This window comes from Fulmarus glacialis, unplaced genomic scaffold (genome assembly GCF_000690835.1).
Source record: "Fulmarus glacialis isolate BGI_N327 unplaced genomic scaffold, ASM69083v1 scaffold4989, whole genome shotgun sequence".
NCBI classification, from domain to species: Eukaryota; Metazoa; Chordata; class Aves; order Procellariiformes; family Procellariidae; genus Fulmarus; species Fulmarus glacialis.
This window is the reverse complement of record NW_009235097.1, coordinates 82,139-104,291: the sequence shown is the minus strand read 5'-3', so window position 1 is coordinate 104,291 and position 22,153 is coordinate 82,139. Positions and strand designations below refer to the sequence as shown.

At 45.5% G+C, this 22,153-nt stretch overlaps 1 protein-coding gene across 1 annotated transcript in view; it reads left to right on the top strand.

Annotated features, from left to right (window-relative positions):
• The window catches only part of CCDC50 (coiled-coil domain containing 50), a 21,826-nt gene extending 4,128 nt beyond the window's left edge, over window positions 1-17,698 (top strand). Inside the window, exons 4-11 of the mRNA XM_009585876.1 lie at window positions 2,797-2,887; window positions 5,906-6,023; window positions 13,060-13,166; window positions 13,774-13,818; window positions 14,367-14,471; window positions 15,427-15,506; window positions 16,547-16,644; window positions 17,679-17,698. Of these exons, the coding sequence (XP_009584171.1) occupies window positions 2,797-2,887; window positions 5,906-6,023; window positions 13,060-13,166; window positions 13,774-13,818; window positions 14,367-14,471; window positions 15,427-15,506; window positions 16,547-16,644; window positions 17,679-17,698 (664 nt within the window). The remainder of the gene's footprint in view (window positions 1-2,796; window positions 2,888-5,905; window positions 6,024-13,059; window positions 13,167-13,773; window positions 13,819-14,366; window positions 14,472-15,426; window positions 15,507-16,546; window positions 16,645-17,678) is intronic.
• Window positions 17,699-22,153: the final 4,455 nt, after the last annotated feature.

Sequence of the window (22,153 nt, the reverse complement as noted above, 5' to 3'; positions counted from 1 at the left end):
CTAATGTGAACAGTTCCTTTGAACGGTTCCCTTAAATCCTTTTTTTTTTTTTTTTGCTCCTCATCTGGCAACAAGAAGTTGCTACAGCCAACACGAATGGGAGCTTTCTGATCACACTGACTTTTTTTTCCCCTCCCTCTTTTTCCTAAACTGGTGTAGAGTTTCCCTGACACTCTTAACACTCCTAGCTGCCCAGGAATGAGGGACATCTAGGTGTGATGTTCAGGGATGGTGACATTTATGTTGTTCTGGCTGATTTCTGGGGACTGATGGGCGTTTTAACTCACACTAAAGAAACTGAAGGACAAGAAGAGCTGTCAAAGCTCTTTAACCTATTTTCTTACGCTCGGTCAAGTTGAAATGCTAGCTTATGTTGACTAACTAATCAAGTCTCAGTATTTAATTACCACTGAGCGATAAAACCCAAAATCTAATCCTCTGTTGCTGTTCAGTAGTTCTTAGAGGTTGATACGGTGTATTCCAAGATGCATGTCATCTGGAACAAGAAAATGCTTCTGGTTTGCATTACTTCTAGTGTTCTTTGCTGCAAATGGAGAGGCAGTGACCTTGTTGACTTGGCTTTGAAAGACTATTAGCTGTTTCTGTCTCCTGTTTGTCTGCAGTAAGATATATTTTAAGCATTTAGCAAGTCAGTTGGTGCTGATGAACTTGGCACCTTAGCTCTGCTCACAGGTGCTGGGGGAACCGGAGATGTGCAACGCCTTGATACGTCTGACCTTTCAAACTTATTTTCTACCTGGATTCATGTCCTCTGAGGCTGGGGTCGTAAGGGATCCACTATCTTAAGCCCATTGACGGTCCGCTCCTCAGAATTTGCATGTTGAGCTATTGTTTTGCTGGGGGCTGTGGTTCCCTGCTGGTACCAGTTTGCCAAGGTCCCTTTTTATATGGCAAGTTCAAGAACTAGATTTGCGGCTGCGTGAGCTCATGTGCCTTTGAACAGGTCTCTCCCTGGACTCAAGTGAAACGCACGTAGGCACACAGACACGAAGTGCCAGGTTTTATTACCTGGATGAAAGAAACCAATGTCTGAAGTTGTTTGACCTATTGGTAACTCCAGCCCTTCAAACACTGAAATTTATGGATGCCTTCCAGGACATCTCTAGATGTGGGTTAATTCATGAATATGCACAAGTGTTTGAGAGTGTGGTGGTCTGGGAAAGGGAAGAAAATGTCATGTGACACTGACTTGGGGTTCATATAAATAACATGCTGTACCTAGTTGCAGGTGTGCTTCCAAGGAGCAGTTGACAGAAATAAAGACGCTTCTTTTCCCTCTCGCTGCATGTTCCTTTTCCTTCCTTATGACAGATTAGTTGTTTCTTGGTGGCATTTGTCCTCTAAACCCTCTTCTTGTTGCAGTGTCCTTCCTGCCCGCTCTAAGCCACATACCTACTCTTTCTGTTTCTCTCATTCTTCTTCAGTTTCTGTAAAAGAAGGCTCTGTGGTGCCACTGACTGCTCCAGCCCTGCCACTTCTCTCTGTTTTGCTACCAAAAGTGGTTGTCTGCACTTACTATTTTAATTTCCTCTGCTCATGTCATAGACTCTCTTCCAGTCCTTTGCCTCCAAGTTCGCTAGGTCATTTATGCCCTTATCCTTGCTCAAGCCTAGAACTAGTTGCTCCAGCCCACACAGCACAACTTTGACGTAGCTGAACCTGCTTCTCTTGAAATATTTGCTTGACTTCCATAACATGCTCTTGGTAGTCCTCCCATCGCCTAGCTGATCATTGCCAGCATATTCTTCAAAAGATTGTATTCTAATAAAGCAAGCTCTGCCTGTTGCTGTTCCCATCCTCATCTCCCTCTATGCCTTGCCTTTCAGTAGTGTCAATTGCAGAGATAGCTTAGATTGATTTTTCTGACCTGTTCAGAGCTAGTCTTTGCCTCAATTTCAACAGTGCTGAAAAAAAGAGCTCTTAATCTTTCTTCTTAAATCCCCCAGCCCTTTTCTGGGTTGCCCTAAGGAACCCCTGGCCATCGTTCCAGCCTGTTTGCCAAGCATCAGAGTGTGCAGCTGAGTATGGCACAATTCTTGCAGATGCTTTCCTGTATGACATCCCTGAAATACGACCTTCCAGGTCTATCCGCACAGACGAAACTCATTTCTTGTCTCCAGCATCTCTCTGTCTACAGTTAATGCAATCTGGCATTGTTCCTGCATCTGCACTGGTACTGTGACGATGGCTCCCTCGCCCCTCGTTTTGACACATGTCGCTCTCTTGCCTCTTGGCACCGGTTCTGCTTTTAGGTCTCGTCCACCTCCGCGGCATTTCTCATTCATAACTGAACTGCCACTTCCAGCCTCTGCTTGGCCTATGTACTGCATTTTGCTGTCAGCATTTTTGCACTTTCTCCTTCTTGGCTTTCAATGAAAACCACTTCCCAGAAATGCCTGTGTTAACGGAACCCCTAAAGCCCTCCTTTGGCACACGTGTACAAAAACTCTTCAGCAGAATTAGACTGTTCGCAGAGACTCCTGTGCGCTACCTTGGCCTGCCCTATCTTATGGTTCCTACTTTTTCTTAACAAACTGCCTATGAATCTGTTTTCTCTTGCTTTATACTTTCATTGTGAATGTTTTTCTAAATCTGGCCAGTAGTAAGTACAGGGAGTCCTGGTCCCTGGTGAGGATTCATAGGCTCTGCATTAATACCAAGTAACAATTCTTCTGTGCAAATCAGATGGGTTCTTTAGCTCTTTTATCCCTTTCTCCAGGCTGACTGATGCCTGTGACTTTAGCTTTCTATAATCCTTGTCTCCTTGCCTTTTAGAGAACGACAGGACTGCGAGATCGCTCAGGAAATCCAAGTGAAGCTGGTATTTGAAGCGGAGCAGCGCCGCAGGCAAGAGGAAAAAGACGAGGTAACCTTTAAAGCTGCAGGATGGCAGGGCTATTTGTAGCAGCCCTTTCAGTGCAGGCATTTCTTGGTCATTAGCCACAGGAGTTGGCTTGCATGGTGTCAGTCCCGGCCCTCGCAGATCTCGGTATGCACAGAGATTTCGGGGAGTCCTCTTGCAGGAATAAGATACAGTCGTAGTCCTCACGCTCAAGGGTCACAAAGGGTTGTTGATGCCAGTGGCCTTGCTAACAAAGAGGGCAAATAATAGGTGGGTCTTGTTGAGGTGTTCATCGCCCTGGTGTAGGAAAGTGTAATTGTTTATGTAGTCTGAGATCTGGTTGCTTTCTCAAATGCAAGGAGACAGGTGCTATTTTTGGGAGAATCCTGGGTCATGATTGCTTGGTCTTTGGTACAAAGACTCCAGCAGGACCATCAGCCCAGCCATCCGTCTCTGGCTTCTTCATTACCTTCTTTCATCTTCAGTTTAGTCTTTCACAGCCTGAAAACCCTGATGCAGTTTCTTGCTAGCAGATTCCTTTTGTTATTGCAAAATATTGCTCTGCTGCTGTTGCTTGAGAGTGGGCAGTGTGGCTTGTCCATGGTGTTCAAATGTTGATCAATTTATTGTGTCAGCCTGTCAGATTGGGTATTTAAGAAAGCCACAGAGTGAAGGAACACCTGTGTGAGCCTGGAGTGTGGCCCCGGTTTTGATTGGAGATAGTTTCCTGAGAAGTCTGAGTAGTCTTAAGATGCTCAAGAGGCACCTACTGGCATGCGTGAACACAAGGCTGTGTTTCCTGGAAGAGCCTGAAGTAAGAATCTGTCCTTACCTGACAAATGCATCAGTTCGCTTGTGCAAGACCTCATTTTCTTCTTATACCATTAAGTCCAAGCAAGCACTGAAAGGCTGCCCAGGCAGTTGTGGAAGGGCTTCCAAGAGGAGCTTGTGGTAATGGGGGTGGGAGGAACATTCCGGCTAAAGGATTTGTGCTATAAATGTGACCATCTGTCTCATTTTTATCGGGAAGGTGAAGGGGATGTAATAGTACTGATGTTGGCTGTGCGAATTGCACCTTTCCTTCCTGCTTTATGTAGAGAGCTGCTGGGATGTCAGCAGTCTGACAACAAGTCCCTGCAACTTGTCAAACCAGCGTGCTGACCATCTTGTGCTGTTGGGAGCAATCTTCAAATGAATGTGGCTCAAAGCAATGAGGAGAAGCCATAAATATTCTTTATCTTCCTGCTGGTATGTGGGAAGTTCCCAAGTGTGGCTGAAACATAGCTGTGGACTGAGTTAGGCTACAGCTGGTACCGGCGTGTGGCACTACCGCCCATCCTTGCAACAGGACTTCTGGAGAGCTTGAATTGATCCTGCTTTCCTTCCGGAGTGCCCCCCAGCATTGTTTCTTTTGGATGGGCTTCTGTGTTGATGCAGAGCCTGAGCAACGCGAGTGAGGCTGCGCAGTGCCCCAGAGGTTTGTCACCTGGCAGAGGGACAAACGTCAGAGCCCCTTCTGTAGCCCTCGGCACAGCATCTATACACGTACCCTGCAGGACGTTCTGTATTACACCGGTACTGGCCACGTGCCGGGCTAGTCTTGTATTTGTCACACGTGAGGGTGTAGTAGCTGCCCAGCGTATGTGATAGCTCTCCGGTATCAGTAGTGGTACCGGAGTCATGCCAGCGCTGTGCTTGAGGCAGACCCAGTCTAGTGTGCAGGGTTTTTAAATGAAGCGTTAAGCCTACCTGCTTACAAGTCCAATTTGTAAGAAATGGTTTGTGTGGATTTACAAGTCCTGAGCTGTCTCGGTTCTGGAAATAATGTGCTTAAGCCCATATATTTATAGACTTACTGTACTTGCTAGGAGAGCTTAACCTTGTCAGGGGAAGGAAATTCTTCTTTTTTTTTTCCGGTAAAAAGCCTGTGGCATCCCCAGGTCCTCCACAAAGCTGGTTACTGAGCAGATGTGATCTGAATCCTGAAATAATAGTTTGTACTTGAACACCCATCCCATGTCCTCCAGTGCTGGCTTTGCTCGCGAGGGTGTTGGCTCTTAGTTTGCATTTCAGTGATGCCTTTCCTGCCTGCAATGTACACTTTACATGCACGGCTCTGTAAAAATCCTGAGGATTAGGGAGGCTTAAACGAATAGCATCCAAAGGGCTAGCATGCCCTCCTGGTGTCTTCCAGCTTCTCTTCCTAGTTTCAGACTAGCTCCACTGACTCATAAGCTTCTGGGCCCCAAATGAGCAAGCCCCAGGGAGCTGTTTGCTATTGCTAGGCCGTTTTGATCCATTAGTCATCTCAAAAGAAAACCAATTAGGAAAATGGAGTGCTATTCTTTTTGGCGTATCTACCAAAACTGCGACAGAAGATAAACGGCTGCAGTCCCCGCAGCGCTCCTGCCTTGTGCCTCTATTCCTAACATCCCTTTCGATTTTCTTTTCCTTCAGCCTCTGTCTGTCAAACTGATGCATTTCCCTGCCTGGCATCCTACTGTCCCTGTAAATTACAGCTGGTTTGAAGTGAGTTCATGACTTGCTCTGGGAACTCCTTCCAGTCCAAAGTGCCTTCAGCTGGAGACAGGCTTTGCTTCTGTGTTTTTCTTTCTGTGGTGGAGTTCAGGGGGGAGGTCCAGCCCACTCATGTGAGTGGGTGTGCGCTTGTGTGACTTCCAAATCCTTGCTGAAAGCCCGAGGTTGCACACGCAGTCCTTTCTGCTGTGCTTTGGCCATTAGGGCTTTGCAGGCTTGTGTGCAGGTGGAACAGGGACCTGCAAGTCTGCCATGGGACTGGAAGCTCCGCGGTGGGCCTGGGTGAGGTTGGATACTGGTTGCTGAGACGGTCTCTTGTGTCAAACACTTAAGCTGGAAGCCCTATCCAGCCCAGGGGTTGAATTTGAGAGTAACCCTGTCATTGCCATGTTTGAAAAACTGAACTATCAGGATTTTTATAATTGAATAAAGAATTTGAATAAAAGAATCTGGAGATATTTTTTGGGGGGGTAAGGTAATGTCTATTTTCTTCCATCTCTGCAGGACATTGCCCGCCTCCTACAACAGAAAGAACTGCAGGAAGAAAAAAGGCGCAAGAAGCACTACCCAGAATCCCAGGGACACGCAGTCTATGAAGATAGCTATTATGCAGAAAATGGAGGTACGTTTCTGCTAGATAAAGGATCAAGATCATGGCAGTATAGGTGAACCCGGTGATCTGGCAACTCCGTTTAGGAGATTTTCCTTATCCTACAGTCCTGCATTCAGCATTGCAGCATTGCATCAGTTTCCAGGGTCAGGATCAGGCTTTTATTCTAGAATCAGTAAATATTAAAAAAAAAAAAAGTAGAGAACACAATTTTATAATTTTTGATGTCCTAGAAGATGGCCTAAAGGACAGGGATAGGGTGTGTGGTGTGTGTATATGCAAGCGCACCCACGCATGCATGTTTTGAAAGGGCTTGTGGAAAAAGACAGTAGCTGATGGTACTGATAAGCCAGTTACTTCTCTGTAACACCGCAAGCGTGCGGGGGAGAAATTCAGACACAATTCCACGCCTGGATTCAAAGAGAAACAGTTCCGTGTAATCATCTGTGATGCCGGCACAGCTACGTGTGTAAAGGAATAAATGCTGGTTTGTGGAACAGCCTTTCAAAAATAACTCCTTGCAGGTGTGTATCCAAGCATTAAAATTAGCACAACCGCTTTGAATGACTTACTGAATAACCAGGTCATCTCCACAGAATGTCTCTGCTGGGATTATCATCTGGGACTGTACACTGTGGAAAAGATATGACCCACAGCGCTGTATTGCTTTCTCTTGGTCGGCTTTTATGATTGAATACAGACCTTTGAATTGGGAGGAGAGAATCAGGGTGTGTTTAATTATGGAGCAATCTGGGGATGGCTTTGCTGTGTGCTGGTGGTGGTTCTTGTGTTCTTTCTTCAAAAAAAACTATGCTGGGAAAGAAACAGGCTGCTTTTGATTAACAGATTGTGAAGATGAAGATCAAACCTCTTCTCATTTTAACATCAATGCCATTGGTGATTTCAAATGTCTTTTATTTGAACTTACACAAAGTATGTTAGTTTCAATTGGGAAGAAGTTCAAGGATGGCAAAGAAAACACAAAGCACAAAGTGCAAAACAGTAACCAAGTGGAAACTTCATGACCACAAATCCTGCTACATGTACAGAGGTGGGAAGGACTTTGATCTTGATGGCCAACCCACACTTCAGTTTTTCAGAATTAAATGGCACAAGTCCCTGAAAAAATAAAATAGAGGTAATAGTGTTGTCATGCAGAGATGGTAGGACAGGATGGATTTTTATAACAGAAATCAGCTGACAAAAGCCTGTGACTCTCTGAACTGAGACTGTGGTGTGGATTTGCAGAGCAGGATATCTTGGGGGTCTAATTTTTCTTTCTGCAATGATCTGTAGTCTCGGAGGTGAGGTAAAAGGTGTTTTGCCTGACTGTACATAGTAGTGCTGCTCTTGATCCTCACTCCTTAAAAAGTAGAAAGGACTGGAGTGGATTTTGATGCCTGGATCACTAGTCTATTGATCTGGAACCTCTTAAATACTTGGGCACCATTTGATTAGGCTTCAGCATCCTTGGTTTGTATCATCCTCATTACTTGTGAACTTAAACAAAAAAAGCCCTGGCTTTGTTTGGGTTTTAGTCTGTCTTGAGGCTGAATAAAAATTTATCCACATTCAGGAGGAGTGTGGATTAGGGCTATTGCTTCAGAGCAATCTGAGCTCTTAAAAAATGGAAAAACACATGAAAAAAGGCAGAGTTCCTCCCAGAAGTGTCTGTGCCATGAAAAACATTTCTGTGTTCACTCAGTCACTTGCTGCTTGAGAGAGTAACACCAGGACCTAAAGAGTGTTTACGCGGCCCCTGTGGAAGGTGCCGCAGGAACTGGTGCCTGCTGAGGAGTTAATCGCCCTGAGATACCCCGAAAGCAAACCTTCTGCTTGGGCTGTCTGGCATGGTTGCGTTACCTGCAGCGATCCCTTCCCAGCGTGGCCACGCTTTGCTCTTTCGTGATCTCCTGCTCTCTGCTGCTGTATTTATTGAGCTTTCCTTAATGACAAAATTGAATTAATTCTTAGACCCTTGTTAGTATCATTCAAAACCTGACTCTTGCTTTCAGGCTCTGGTCTCCGTTGTTCAGTAAGTCACTTAGATTATTTTAGTGGATATTTGTTTTCTGTAAATCACATGAACAATCTAAAACTGAACAGAAAAAAACTGCCAGTTAACAGGAACTGCTGTGGTTACTCTTACTGTTTTTGGATTTTTAAAAATATACCTGTTCTGGATAAAAGTAACACAGAATTGTTTTCAAGGTGGATTTTCTGTAGCGTATATTTTTGCTGGCTCTGAAAAAGTTTTTTCTGAATAGAATGACTTGAAGGGAACATTCAGTTTTGGTGGGTTTTTTTTTTTTTTTTCTGAAATCTGGATGACTGTAAGGAAAGCAGAGCTATTTATTAAAACAATGCAGTTTGTGTGCGGTGAAATCTATTTTAAATATATTTAGATACTATAAAAAAAGCTCTCAGCAGTGCAGAAGGGAAGTCTTACACTGCTGGTTTTTTGGTTTGTTTTTTGGTTTGTTTTTTGTATAGTTCTGTTTCAAATCAGCCTCTGCTTCAAGGAAATTTTTTTTTCTTCAGAAATACGCCTTCATTCTGAAAAGCTGCTGTAGAGATAACAGTTCACTAAGGGCAATGATTTTTCTTAGCAAATAGGTTGATTGGAAAATAAATTGATCAGCAGATTGTATACAGGCAGACTGCTGCATCCTCATAGCTGTGTCAGGTTTATTACTGAAACTAAAAGCAAAGAAAATTTCCACCTGCTTTCTGGAAAGCACAGAGGAAACAACCCCACCAAGTTGCTGAGTAAGCAGCTTTTCCAGCTACATTGCTGAGGTCAGGAGCCTGGGTTTTGTGAAGTCTTATCCTGCCCTTAAATTTCTGTAGCCCTCTCTGCAGTCAGAGCGTAAACTTTTATGTAGGCAATGAATCAGTCTGGGCCCAGAAACTTCTGGGTCTGCAAGAGATACATGACAGTCTGTGCTGGAAGATATTTGGATGCTACAGCTATCCATCATCTTGTTCTTGCTTTTAGGGAAAAAAAAAGTCCCATCCTGCTGGTCTCTTTCTCTTCTGCTTTATGTGGGTCTTCCCCCTAGTTAGGTGAGGCTGTTTTTTCTGATGAAGAACCTTGTGCCTGAAGCCAGGGCAAGGCACCGGTGCTCATAAACCAGGATCCAGCCTGACCCTCTGCTTGGCCCTCCCATTGCCTCCCAGCCTCACCTGCATCTTGCGCCCTCCTTTTGCAAGCCTTTCTCTGGTGGTTTCAGTATCCTGCAGCAGTGACATATCACCAGGAGACGAGCTGCTCTGCTGGCTGTTTTTCGGCCCCAATGGCATCATTAAAAGTCCTTCATCTCCATATTGGCTTGTCCTTGTCTTAGGAGGTGCTTGGACACACTTTCGGGCAGGACCTGTGCTTTCTGCTCCAATCCCATTGCGTCCCGTGCTGCCCTGCTACTAGCCAGGCTGCCATTTCACTCTGTTCCCGTTATATCCTGCAAGCATTATATCCCTGTTATTCTTCTTTCTGATCCTGTCATACTTTGCCTGCATTTCCAGCTTCTTGCATCAAGCTCCCTCATCTGCATGCTGTGAGTCTGGCCTCGCTGAACCACCATTAACCCCCGCAGCACTAACCTGCTCGTTGTTTGTCCCCCCGTTCCTCAGAGCACCCCTGGGGTGACCCCAGAGAGCAGGTTTCTGAGCCTCGCAGGGCACGCAGTGGTGACAGGCGCACGCACCGGCAGAGAGAGCACCGACAAGCGCCCTCGCCTTTGTCCGCCGGTGCCTCCGAACATTCCACCTCAGAGGATCTTCGGAGGTCTCCTCGACCGAGTGAGGCCAGCAACGACCATCGGCAGGAGTGGAAATCAGCCAGCCAGGGAAGGTCCAGGAGAAATCCCAGCCTTGACCTGGAAAGAGAGGCTGAGCGCAGCGCCTGTGACCACAACACTAGCTGGGAGCTGCGGGAGAGGAGAGCAGCCGGTAGGGAGAAGGCTTGGAGACCTCTCAGTCTTGACCTGGAGTCAGAGCATAGACTCGCAGACCAGGTGCAGCGCAGCAGAAAGCCAACAAGGCAAGACAGAGAAAAACACCTTCCTCTTCTTGACGTGGAACTGGAGGCTGGACAGGAGACCTGGCATCGGGGCAGCAGCCAGCTGGTGCACCCTGAAAAACACAAATCTCGTCATCAGGGCCACTCGTCACACAGGATGGTGCATGACGAGAAGCTTCATGATGCTGAATCTAGAGATGATCGTAGGAGGGGCGAGGACAGAGATTGCAAAAGGGCAGGACACAGGAGACGTTCCCCCTCCCCACACGCTATGACCCAGGGGAAGGTTGGAGACTGCCAGCGAGACTCAGGTAACCAAGTGATGGGGAAGGTGTACGTACGTGTGAGGATGGACCTTTGCGCGCCCCATCCTGGTGTCTGAAATTTGTATTGTTTCCTTTGAAGATGCTTATCTCTAATACCCACCTGCAATGTGTACATGGTGAATCCTGCCAAGGTTTCTTCCTTATTTAGTGAGATTATTCTTATCCATTAATGTTCTTGCTCTGTTTCTTTCCTGACATGTTCCATGGCATCAGAGAGGATGAATGAGACGGTATTGTTGGAAATGGTGCCCTTTGTATCCTGCATTTAAGGAAAAAAAAAAACCAAACACAAAAAAAACCCCAAAATCAAGCAACCAACAACCAGCTTTTGTTTTCATTATATATTTTGTGCTGTGGTCTCCTTGCACAGGAGGGGGAAAAAAAAAACCAAACAACTTAAAAAACCCAAATGTTATGATTACACTTGTATTTTGTTGATTTGGGTTGCAGGGCTGTAAGTGAGGACAGTTTGCTGAAGCACTAACAAGCCAGCAATTTCCATCCACTTCTTATTGAAAACACTGCTGGCAACAAAATCAATTCTCTTCAGGCAAAGTTCAGTCGGTGTCTGACTGGACCCTGTTTCTAAGATGGGGTTCTTGTCAAATTCTGTACAAGTGGATTTTTCTGGGAAACATGTACCTGTGTAGTTCTTGTTGCTCTATAATACTTGGGGACTGGTGGGCTTTAAAGATCCGGATCCACCTTTCTGCTTTTAAACCACACTGGGGGTGAGGGTGACCTGTCTCTTAGTGAAAGTAGGAGTTTAGAGACTTGGATCTATGTCTGTCGCAGTGTGGGAAACTTGTGCCTTAAGCCATCTAACTGGTCTTCACTTGGATAAGGTGGGGATGATAATGCGTGTCAGTCTCTGGAGATGCTGGGAGAATTATTCTTTGTCTTCATCATGTGAAAGTTTTCTTTGGGGAAGTGGAAGGTGTTAGTCAGGTCTTTATATACAATCAGTAGGTCGTGATTTGCCCCGATACAATGTGTGTCCGAGTGACTCAGTATCCCATCACAATGAGTCAAAATAGCCAGAAGCTCACATCCTCTTCCGGTGGGCCATGGTCATGGTGGGCTTCGTGTTCTCCTGAGTGTGGGCAGAAGTGATGTGGAAGTAACGTTTATTGTTGTCTTCTGAGCAAGTGAAGCCTGGCACTGATCAGTGTGTGAAGGAAGCTCAGCCTTGGCTGGCCAGCAAACAATTCCTGGAAATTACTTTTATTCTTCATAGAGGTAATGCTGTACAGGATTGGCCTGTCAGCCATGCTGTTGTTCATTCCAGCGGGGTAAAACTGTGTTTACCTTGACCTTGAAAGCACTCTGGATAATTTAACTCTTACTAAGCTGGTGCTTTTTGCCAGAGTTTCTGTGCTGGCCAGAGATTGCAGCTCTTCGCAGCTTGGATTGATCAAAGTGTGCTGGGAAAGGCCAGGTCAGGCTTAACCGTAACAGGCCAGAGCTGAAGTTTTCTTCTTATGCTGAGATGGTTTGCAAAAGGGGTGTTAATTGCTTAAGATCATTGACCAGTTGATTCAAACAAAACAAAAAGCAGAAAACCCCACACACCTCCTTTAATACCTGTAGAAGGTTTCCTATTCCACGGTTTTATTCTGGGTTGATGCATGAGGTCTCTGGCCCTCTGCAGTTTGAAGTCTTGGTGGAATATGATGGTAGTTTGTTGGTAGATGCACAGAATGTTTTTCGAGGTCAGTTGGTTACTTCATGTTTTTCCCTTGGTCTTATGAGATGGGAAGGAAACTGATAGGTGGCCCAGTAAAATGTAACAGGTAACTATAATAAATGTGTAAATGGTGTAGCTGGAGGCATCAAAGTTTTGAGTAAAACTTTCTGGGTTTGAGGCGGAAGAGACAGATATCTGGAGTGTTTGTATACTTTGGACATAAAGCAGAAAGCTCATTTAGATGTCTGAGATGTCTGAACAATACAGTTCAGACTGCAGATGGAAGGAGAAGGCATTCATTGTGCGTGAGCGAAGTATTGCATTTTATAACAGGGATACAGTGAGACTCCTTTGATGGCCTGGTGCAAATAAGACTATGGAGAGACTCTCAAAATGCAACATTTTAAATCACTTGGAGATGGTTTAACTTTAAAATAAATAAACAAATAAAACTCTGTACTCAAAGGAAGAACTGAACCTTGTATGAACTTCAGAAATGTTTACTTGGCTGTTTTCTCACTGAATTGTAAAATTCATGGGTCAGCCCAAGGAAGAAATTGTCTGAAACCTCATGTGAGCCTGTCCCAGGCAATTTTTGCAGCCCGTGCTGCTCCAGTGGTGTGTTCACAGACTCTGCTGGGCTTGTAACAGATGTTGGGCTGCTCTCTGCCCGGTTTTGCCAGTGTATCTGTATCAACGCAGAGTGTGAAAAATTACAATTCCTTTGCTAGCATCACTGTGTCAGCAAAGACTGCTTCAAGGGACATGGACTCTTCTGCCATATAGTTGCATTTGTCATATAAGACATGGTGTATCAGATATTTCTGTTTGCAGAGGTGCGTGCTGCACCTTAGCTAAAGGTAGTCTCAAACCAGCTGCCTGGCAGGTACTCTGTCATCGTCTCTGGTTCCCTTGAGTGGGTCTTTTGCAGGTAGCTGAGGAGATGGTGGGGATTTCCTTACCAAAGTATTTGGAAAATGATTGAGTTGATTGTTTTTTCTCACAATTCTGTAGGCACTAAGTTGAGGGGGACGAAGCAAGCCGTGTATGATACACCCCGAAGGGAACAGGAGTTGTCTGATGCAGAGATTGCTAGGAAGCTGCAGGAGGAAGAGCTCCTGGTAAGTAGAGAGGATGCATTAGTCAACTCAAAGGAACTAAGGTAGCCAGCGATGACAGCTTTAATTTGTAAACCTTTTATATATGGTAGTGACTTTAAGACCTAAGCTCTTGCTACTGTGCATTCGGGTAATTACCTTTGTCTCCCATACACACACATATGGAGTGACAACTGGCATCCAGCAAGTAGAGCCCTATTTTCTCAAATAAACGCCTAAAAATTAAATGATCAAAGCAGAGAGATATTAAATGAACATTTCCGGGCAGGTAAAGATGGCCTGTAGTCAGTGTGGTCAGCCCAGAAGTGAGACAGGCCAGCGCCCATCTATCTGCCCAGGCCAGAGCGAGAGGGGGAGGAGGGTGCGCAACGTGTTGTGGTGTGGCCTGGCAGATAGATGAGGGCAAAACTCAGCTGAAAAGCTGAAGTGACAATTTGATGTTGGGCTGTGAGGTAAGTATTGAGGTAGCTAAGTATATTTGGAGAGGATGCTAGCGTATTTTTATGGGCACCTACTTTCCATGCCCAGTAGGTTAATGGGTATGAATAATGCAGAGGTGTTACTCTTTTGTCCCTGTTTTCCGCTCCCCCCCCCCTTTTTTTTTTTTCAGGCTAACGAGGCAGATCAGAAGGCAGCTCAAGTAGCCCAAGATGAGGTGAGCAAGAAGTCAAATGTTTGCAGTATTCCTTTACTTGTGGAAACTGCTAAACCCCACTTGTCGCCTCTGACCCACTGATTGTTCGTTTCCCTCCTTGTAGGGGAAGCTCAGGGCTCCAGTGGGGTTTGCTTCTAGCTGGTTTTCATGTATATGCTCAGGCTGGCCAGGCAGGGAGTTGTGCTGCCTGTTGCAACCATGGCAGAGGAAGGAAGTTCATGGATGTGTGAGAACATCTCTTGTAACTGAGCCCCAAGGGAGACTATCAGAGATGCTGCGAGATGAAGCCCCCGCCCCCATTGAAGGAAAAGGGATAAAGGGCAGAAAGGCTCTGCAAACACAGTTCTTGCAAATCAGGGATCCACTGGGCATGCTGCATGTAGTCAGTCTTAATTCTGCCCTGTCACTTGATTTCTGATCACAGATGGATGAAATCCTGGTTTTGCACCCTTCCCATTCAGCAGCTGTCCATAGGAAAGGGTTTAAGTAACTCAAACCCGCAAGAGCAGTAAAACTGTCTGACACACACTCTGCATTTTCCCTTCTAGGAAATTGCCCGACTCTTGATGGCCGAAGAGAAAAAGGCTTTCAGGAAAGGGAAGGAGAGAGAAAAGTCTTCCTTTGAAAAGAGGAGGCATGATCAAGACTGGAAGGTATGTCAAGCTTCAGGAGGCTCCACAAATAAAGGCTATAATGTTATTCCCATTTCCAGAGGGAGGTGAGGGTGTGTGGTGAGAGCCAAAGGAATGATGCAGACTCTTGCATCCAAAGGGTCTTGCTGCCTGTTATTCAGCTGCTTCCCAAGCCTTTTGGAGCTACCTCCTTGGTTAGATGCTCTTTGGCTTCAGCCTCAAGTAAGGTAAGCCTTGGGCTCTGGCCTTGGAGGTTGGCACTGGATGTCACAGCGCCTTGTGGCCTCCCTCAACCACTGTCAGTCCTCCTGGTGCAGGACCTTCCCTCTGCTGAAATTCTGACTGTAGCAATAAAAGCAGTAGTTGGTTCTGTTTGTGCACCACAGGTATAAGGACAATGCAGCTGCTCCAGTTGTCACTCTGCTTCATAATAAAATTGGCTCTATAATGAAAGTATTGAGTGTATCAAGCCTAGGTTTTTGTATGAGTAATACTACAGAGACTTGGCTAGCCAATGTGGAAGGTGATAGGAAACAGATTTCATGGTCTGCACTGGTAAGGTGCTAAACGGGGTGTTGTGTTAATCTTGGGGCCTGCTGGAGGTAGCTCTGATGTTTTCAGCTTCCTTACTGTGTTTGAGTGGGTGCAGGAGCACAGCTGTGTGCAGCTGGTCCCTCTTGCTCAGCCCAGCCATGTGCACAGTCATTACACACTGACTGCGTTCGACCCCAGCTTCAGGACAGGTCCCCCAGTGCTGTCTCATATTTAGAGCAAAAATTGAATTTGGCTCAGCAAGGGTGAGTTTCATTTACTGGAAACTAGTCCTGACACTGCAGTTTGCACGTGTCTGGCTGTAGTTAGTTGTGTGTATAAACTGAGCATGAAAGGTCTGCGTGGAGCTGTGGCAGCCTCGATGCGCTGGCTGGTGTCTTGCAAGGCACACAGATGAGCTGCTTTCCCTTCTTCTTCCCATCAGCATGATGCAAGCGAGTCCATGCGCTCAAGGTCAAAAGAAGGGCCTGAAACTCAGCGACACAAAGGCGACAGGTCTTCAAGGTGAGCTTGAACTGGCTGGTAAAAATGGAGAAATGCAGTCGGGAAGCTGCTCAGAAGCTGAGTTCTGGGGAGGAGTTGTGGGGCGACCAGCCTGACCCACCCACAAGGGGCTTGGTAGAGAGCAGAGGTTTTAGCACTGAAAAGAGATGGAGGGCACAGAGCTCGTGAGGTGTTTGGTGACATGCGTCACTCGCTGTGCTCATGGCATTTGTCCATATCGGTCTCCCTGCTTGGTGCTGATGGAGATTGATGAGCTTGTGCAGTGACATTTGTTAAATGGCAGAGAAACATTGAGAGGGTTAAAGAGCTTCTGGGGATGTGAAACCAAATGTCATCTCTGGGCAGGAAGGAGTAATCACGATGCATTTGCACAGCTGCTCCCTTGGGTCCTTGCTCCCAGTTAAGCCCTGTACACTGCTTCCGCTCTGCATGTGGACACCCCCCATGAGACCAAGTATGTTGTGCTTTGGGGTACCTCATCCCAGAGCTCGTGGGAACATGCTGTAGCCCGGTGCTGCTTCTGAATCACTTGGTACCCTGGCCTGGTGCTCCTCATGAGTGACTGAACCCTGGAAGTGACCCTGGTGGCTTTGATCTCCAATCCAGATATGAGCCTGGAAATTCTTGTTGAATTTGCAAAAGAAACAACAAATGAGGTGTGCAGCTGGAGTCTGTGAGAGATCATATTAAAATACTCTGGAGTTAAAACTGGGCAAGCATTAAACACTTTAAAATGTTGCTCTTTTGAGTGAGGTTTGCATCAAACTTCATAATGGAAATTCTTTGTTTCCTGACAACTTGAAACCATTATTAAATGAAAGCGATCCGTGAGAAGTAGTAAATACTGTGCATTTCTCACCACAGAAACAGTAACGGGCTGTGCTTAGAGGAGCTGGTCTGCAGGTGGAAAGCCTGGGCCAGACACAGTTTGCATCAAACTGACAGGGACAGACCAGGCAGCTGAGATGTTGCTTTTGACACGCCATTATGCCTTTGAGTTTTTTTCCCAATGCTTTTTTTTTTTCCACTGTGCTTGGCAGGTCACAGCCTCTCCTAGATGACTTTGAACACGCTCGGTATTACACAAGCCAGCCCAGCCCCTTGCGCCAGATCCCTAAACCTGAGCACTCTCCTAAAGGTAGGATCAAGCCCACGGCTGCCCCAGCACTTGGGTTATTGTGGGCTGTTTTCCTCAAATAAGCAGCCTGCAGGACAGGATGTTTGAAAGAGATGCTAATAGAGAGGAGGAATGGATATTATTGCCCCAGCAGGCAGGTGATGCTAGTCGGTGTTCGAGTTGTACTTGCTGAGCACGTTGCAGGCTCAGAGACTGAAAAGCTGTATTGGTTTGCCTTGAGTTTGTCAAACTGCTCTCTGCATGTCCTCCATGATCTCTTAATGATGAATGACTGTAAATCCAGGCAGCAAATGAAGGAGAAATAACATGAAGAAAACAACATGATAGATTTTAGGTGACTCACTAGCATCAAACAATCCAATACAAGACAAAACCTCGCAGTATCACCTGTCTGGCGGGCGGATGGGATGATCAGACAGAAGCTTGTCCTGAGAACAGACTTGTTTTGTTCCTGTAGCATCTCAGCACTGCTGTTGGCTTGTTTCCTGAAATCACTTGGCACAGAGCAGTGTGGTTAAAGTCGCGCCCCCCCAGTTTTTTCAATTTGAATGCCAATTGTCTGAGTTATCTGTAGAGTCTCTGGGGGAGGAAAGGGGCAGCCAGAGTTCAACTCAGTCACTCAGATTTCTTCGAGCTCCACTGGTTGTGACTTAAATGTGGACAGTTTACTTCCCAAAATCTAAAGTTTGGAAACTTTTGCGTTCTGTCTTCATCAAACAAGCTGGAAAGTTGATGGCACTTTACAGAGTCTGTAAGCCCAGAGCTCATTCCGTTTTCTTCAGTGAGACTGTGCAATGTAGCTGCAGTGCCGTTCACAGCCCAGAAGAAATGTGAATGTCTGCCTCTCTTGTGGACTTGTCCTTCTTTTTGCTTGAGTAATGTAACCTACAGTTCCCATTTTGGCATTTGACTTTACCAGTGCCCTGGAAGTCACACAGACATCCAAGAGGGCAAGTAAAAGATGATTGCAGGTAGTATTTTCTTCACCAGGATCTACCCTTACAGATTTTTTTTCTTTCTGTTTTGCTTTTCAGGTTCCCGTAGGAAGCAGTAAACTATGCTAGCCTTTGCTTTGGTACTGACTCTTCTGTAGCAAACATTACTGGAATTGCCAGGCAACTTTCTTTTCCCAGGATCTCCTCTTTAAGTGTCATCATATTAATAAGGAACACTTGTTCATTTCCATTTCTTACTCATATGTGATCACCTAAGCAGTGCAGTATCATCTAGCCGCCACTGAGCTGTGTGAATCAACTGGCTGACTTAACAAGTCCCTCTTACATCCTTTCGAGGCGTTCCTTTTATTTTTATTTTTAAGCTTTGGCTGGAGCTTTGTCAAATAAGACAAATAGAGATGCACATACAACAGGGAGGAAAATCCAAGATATGAGCTGAGTTATGGCAATGCAGCAGAACGTCAGAAGTACAAGTCCTTTCCATATTAGGATGACTTAGCAAAGAGAGTTATAAGAGGAAGCATGTTTCTTCCTGTGCTGTGTAAGATGGCTGAGCCAACCTGACAGTCATGCTAGCTTGCAGGAAGGAGAGAGGATCTTCATAACATACACCAGCAAAAGCCAGAACCTGGGACTGGTGAGGAAGAAATTGCCTATAGAACAAAATTTCTTAACTGCTGTATTTCTTTCTATGGTTTCCACCAATCTGGGTAGTGTATGTAACCAGGCATTTAGCTCCAGGATATAGGATAGAACAGTTAAGAGGAAATAAATTTCAACAGAAATTAGACCTTGTGTGCTTGACTTTTAAGACATGCCAGGGAGTTGATGAAGCTGTGAGTTGTGGATTGGGAAGAATCATACAAACAAATTTAAATGCCTGAAGGGACCTCTGTGGTCACCTGCTTTGAGCTTTGGTGTGGTAGAAGCCAAGGAATTTCACTGAAGCCAAGTAGGAACTACTGTAACTCCTAGCTCAGTTGCTGATGCACTTGAGTACAGTAACTTGTGTCTGAACCGGCATGTGTCTTCTAAACATGGGACTGAAGGAGGGCCGAATGGGCATTGAGCATTGAATCTAAAATCTACTGTTACAGGCAACTTTTGAGCTAGACACAGTGTGCCGAACAGTCCACACAATGTCTGTGCTGACTGCCTCCCCTCTACACTGCTCCGTCCAGCACCGAGGCAGACTCCAGTCAGGATAAAACTATTGCTCTCTAGGGCATAGCAGGGTCTGCAAGTTTAAGTTGTCTGTACAGATTTGCCCATGCAGTGATTTTTTTTTTTTTTTTTTTTTTTTCCCTATGGCTTATTTTCCCTCCACTCTTTGAAAATCATTCTTGTCTTGCACAAGCAAGTAGCCTTTTTCCTGGGCCTCCTCTCATTTCAATTCTTTTCTCTTTTTAATCTTTTTTTTTTTTGGCCATTTTTTTCAAGTGCATTTTTAAACAACAAAGCTGAGCATCTGGACACTGGCTTGGAGTCTGTTCAGCCAGTACGGGGTGGTTATTCATTTGCCAGTCCAGTTCATGGCAGCAAGCCTGGCTGTGTTGCCCCTGCAGCCCAGCTTCCTTTACTGCCCGGCACTGAGTCTGTCCCACCAGGCTCTTTGTCTTCTGCTGGCAGCTGCAATTCTGCTGCTGGCTTTGCTGAGGAGGGGAGGCAGAGCCGTGACTGTACTTGCCCTGGCCACCAATCTGCGTGGGAAAGGAACCTGACAGCTCTGTAGAGCTTTGTGGAGAGCACATGTTCTGGCGTGGAGCACCATTAGGAAATTGGAAGAGATCATGGCTCTCTGCTCTTGCACTAATGCACAATTCAAGCCCCAAGGCAGCTGTAAGGCTTTAAGCTTGGCTATTGTCCTTGGTCAGGTCAAATCACTAGGAAGACAAGGCAACTCCTTCTTCATACAAGTTACAAGAGCATGTTTAATACCGCAGCATGAGCCCATGCCTTGCCTTGACCAACAACTCAAGAAACTTCCATCTCCTACCCCCACTGGGATGTTGGCAGCAGTTCACTATCTGTGAAGAACCAGTTAACCCCCAGAAGACCTCTGCTCCAGGCATACAGTAGCTAAAAATGTAACATAAGACTTTGTGCATCGGCAGCATCCTGTTAATTACGTACCCTTGCTTCCAGACCGTGAGCTTGCTCACCTGCATGAACCCTTAAGTGACTCGCAAGCTCTTGCTTGCTGCTGCTTCTCAGGAAATATCCCAGCCAGCGGCTAGATTTTACTGGTCTTGCCTTGTTCCCTCTTCTAGTTCCATCTCTGTCCATTCAGAAGCGTTAACATTGTTTTAAAGGATTCAGAAAAAGAACAACATAGACCGTATTTTTTCCTTTTTTATTTGATAACTTGGGCCAATGTGGCAACTTAATCTGCAATGATTTTATTTTGTAAAAATTTATTTTTGTATTTCATGTAACAGTCAAAATTTCTACTGCTGAAAATGCCATTTTTTTTCCTGTGGGTTTTTCCCCTCCATTGCCATCAGAGTATTTATTGTTGTGAAATGGATGCCTGGTGGGGTTTTATAAACTAATACTTTCTACAAACACCCCAGTCCAGGCCCTGCTGCTTGTTTCATCTGGTGCACTTGTGAAAACTGGATGGGGAAAAGTCCTGCCAAATCAGAAAGTGGTTGTGCTTTGTACTCGCTGTGCATGGGGAAAAATGGTGACTATCTGCACAAGGCAAGAGGCAATCGCCAACGAGTTCAGCTCTGGGCCTCTGTGGCTGGCTGTGATGGGCTTTCTTGCACTGCAGTTGGCTGATGTAACTTCTGTCTTACTCTAATCAGAAAAGTCATGAAGGCCCTAAGCCTGCTGACATTTTAAGAACCTATTAATTCAGGAGGGATGCTTGGGAGTATCCAAGTTGTTGACTTTGGTGGGAGTGAGTGGAAATAATACGAGAGAAAACTCTGGTTGATTTTATTTGGAAGCTGGGTAAAGTCTGAAGAACACCTTTTTTCCTACTCTGTGGAACTGCGGGATCTCCTTAATGGCCTCCTCGGACCAGCCAAGCTCTCCAGCCATGGCACCAAGAGGCAAGAGCCCAGGAGAAGGATCCCAGGAGCAGCTGCTGCTTCCTTGGATGCCTTCGGGGAGCGCTGAATGCTCTATGGGTTGCTTTGCTCTATATCCTCCCTTAGTCCTTACCTTTTTATTCTTACTCCCTACCTTTACTCATTTGCTGGCCCTTGCAAGTGTTTCTCCTGTTTTATTTTTCCATAGCCCCCCTGAAAAGGGGGACCCTGAGGTTTTGTTAGAAGGGGCTGACACTTGTCGAGAGAGACAGAAATGCTAGGAAAGATAGCTCAGGAAAGCATGTAGTAAATGGGGTATAAACAGAGCAGTTGTTCATATAATATACCTTGTGGGCCTCATGCAGCCAGCAGGGTAGAAACTTCCTGAGGCAAAGGTTGCAACTGGACTTGCATGTTTAGTAACCACTTTTGGAAGGAGATTCCATGGTCCCATTGAAGTCAACAAGAGTTGAGTTAAGACTGTGGATGAACAAGGAACCAATTCATCTTGGGGCTCAGCAGCCACAGTTCTGCTGAGAGTCAAGAAGATGCAACTTGTGTAGGTGAGATGCAAAATCAGCACCTTGCATGTGTGTCCCTGGAAAGAGGCGCAATGAAGTTGATCTTTCCAAAAGAAACCATCGGAGCAATATTTGCTTTCTATGACAGAAAAATGTTTAAGTAACTTTATTTTTTCTTTGTTTTCTCTTGCCAAGTTTCAGTAGCTTTGCCTATGGTTTTGCTCTGGATTTAATAGCATGTCGGAGCCCTTGCTGGGACCCTGCCCAGGTCATTCAGGTCTTGCATCCCTTTCTGACTCTGTGCATTAACAAGGCAACAGGTGCCACGTAGAAAATTCATCACCGTGAAATCCTGGCACTTCCTAATCTCCATAGTAGGCACATCTCACCAGCAACAGCTCTTGCCACCTCCTCGCCTCCGTCCGAAGCACAATGGTCTGCAGAAGAGAGGTTGGGCGAACCCGAGTGATCGTGCCTTACATGCAGGGATACTCGATGTCTTCAGCAGGCTGATCTGAGTCACCTTGCTATGAAACACTGTCTTAATGTGGACTGTACAGCTTCCTGCAGCGAGAAGCGGTTGTTGTCACGTGGATAGATCCAACAGGTTAATCTCATCTTTTTTAAAAAACTTCATGGTTTTGAACTTAGTGGGGGTGGGAAAATACCAGCTGTTAGGGGATAGATGAAGTCTCATCATTGAATTTCTCCTCTTGAGGAGGAAAGACAGAAGTTACAAATGCTGCAGTCTGCTTCACTCTGTAAAAGGGATCTTGTATGTACAGTATTTTTATATCTCTGCATTCCCACCTGTCAGGATTTGAATCAGGATTAATATTCTCTTATTTAGGGGGAAAAAAAAAAAAGAATTTTTATTTTTACAGTGCTAGACCTCTGTGCATTTTTATTTTGTGCCAAATTACAGCCACTGTTACATTCTAGTGTTTTCATTCGGTTTATTGCTATTGATCAATGTGTATATTATATATTTTTA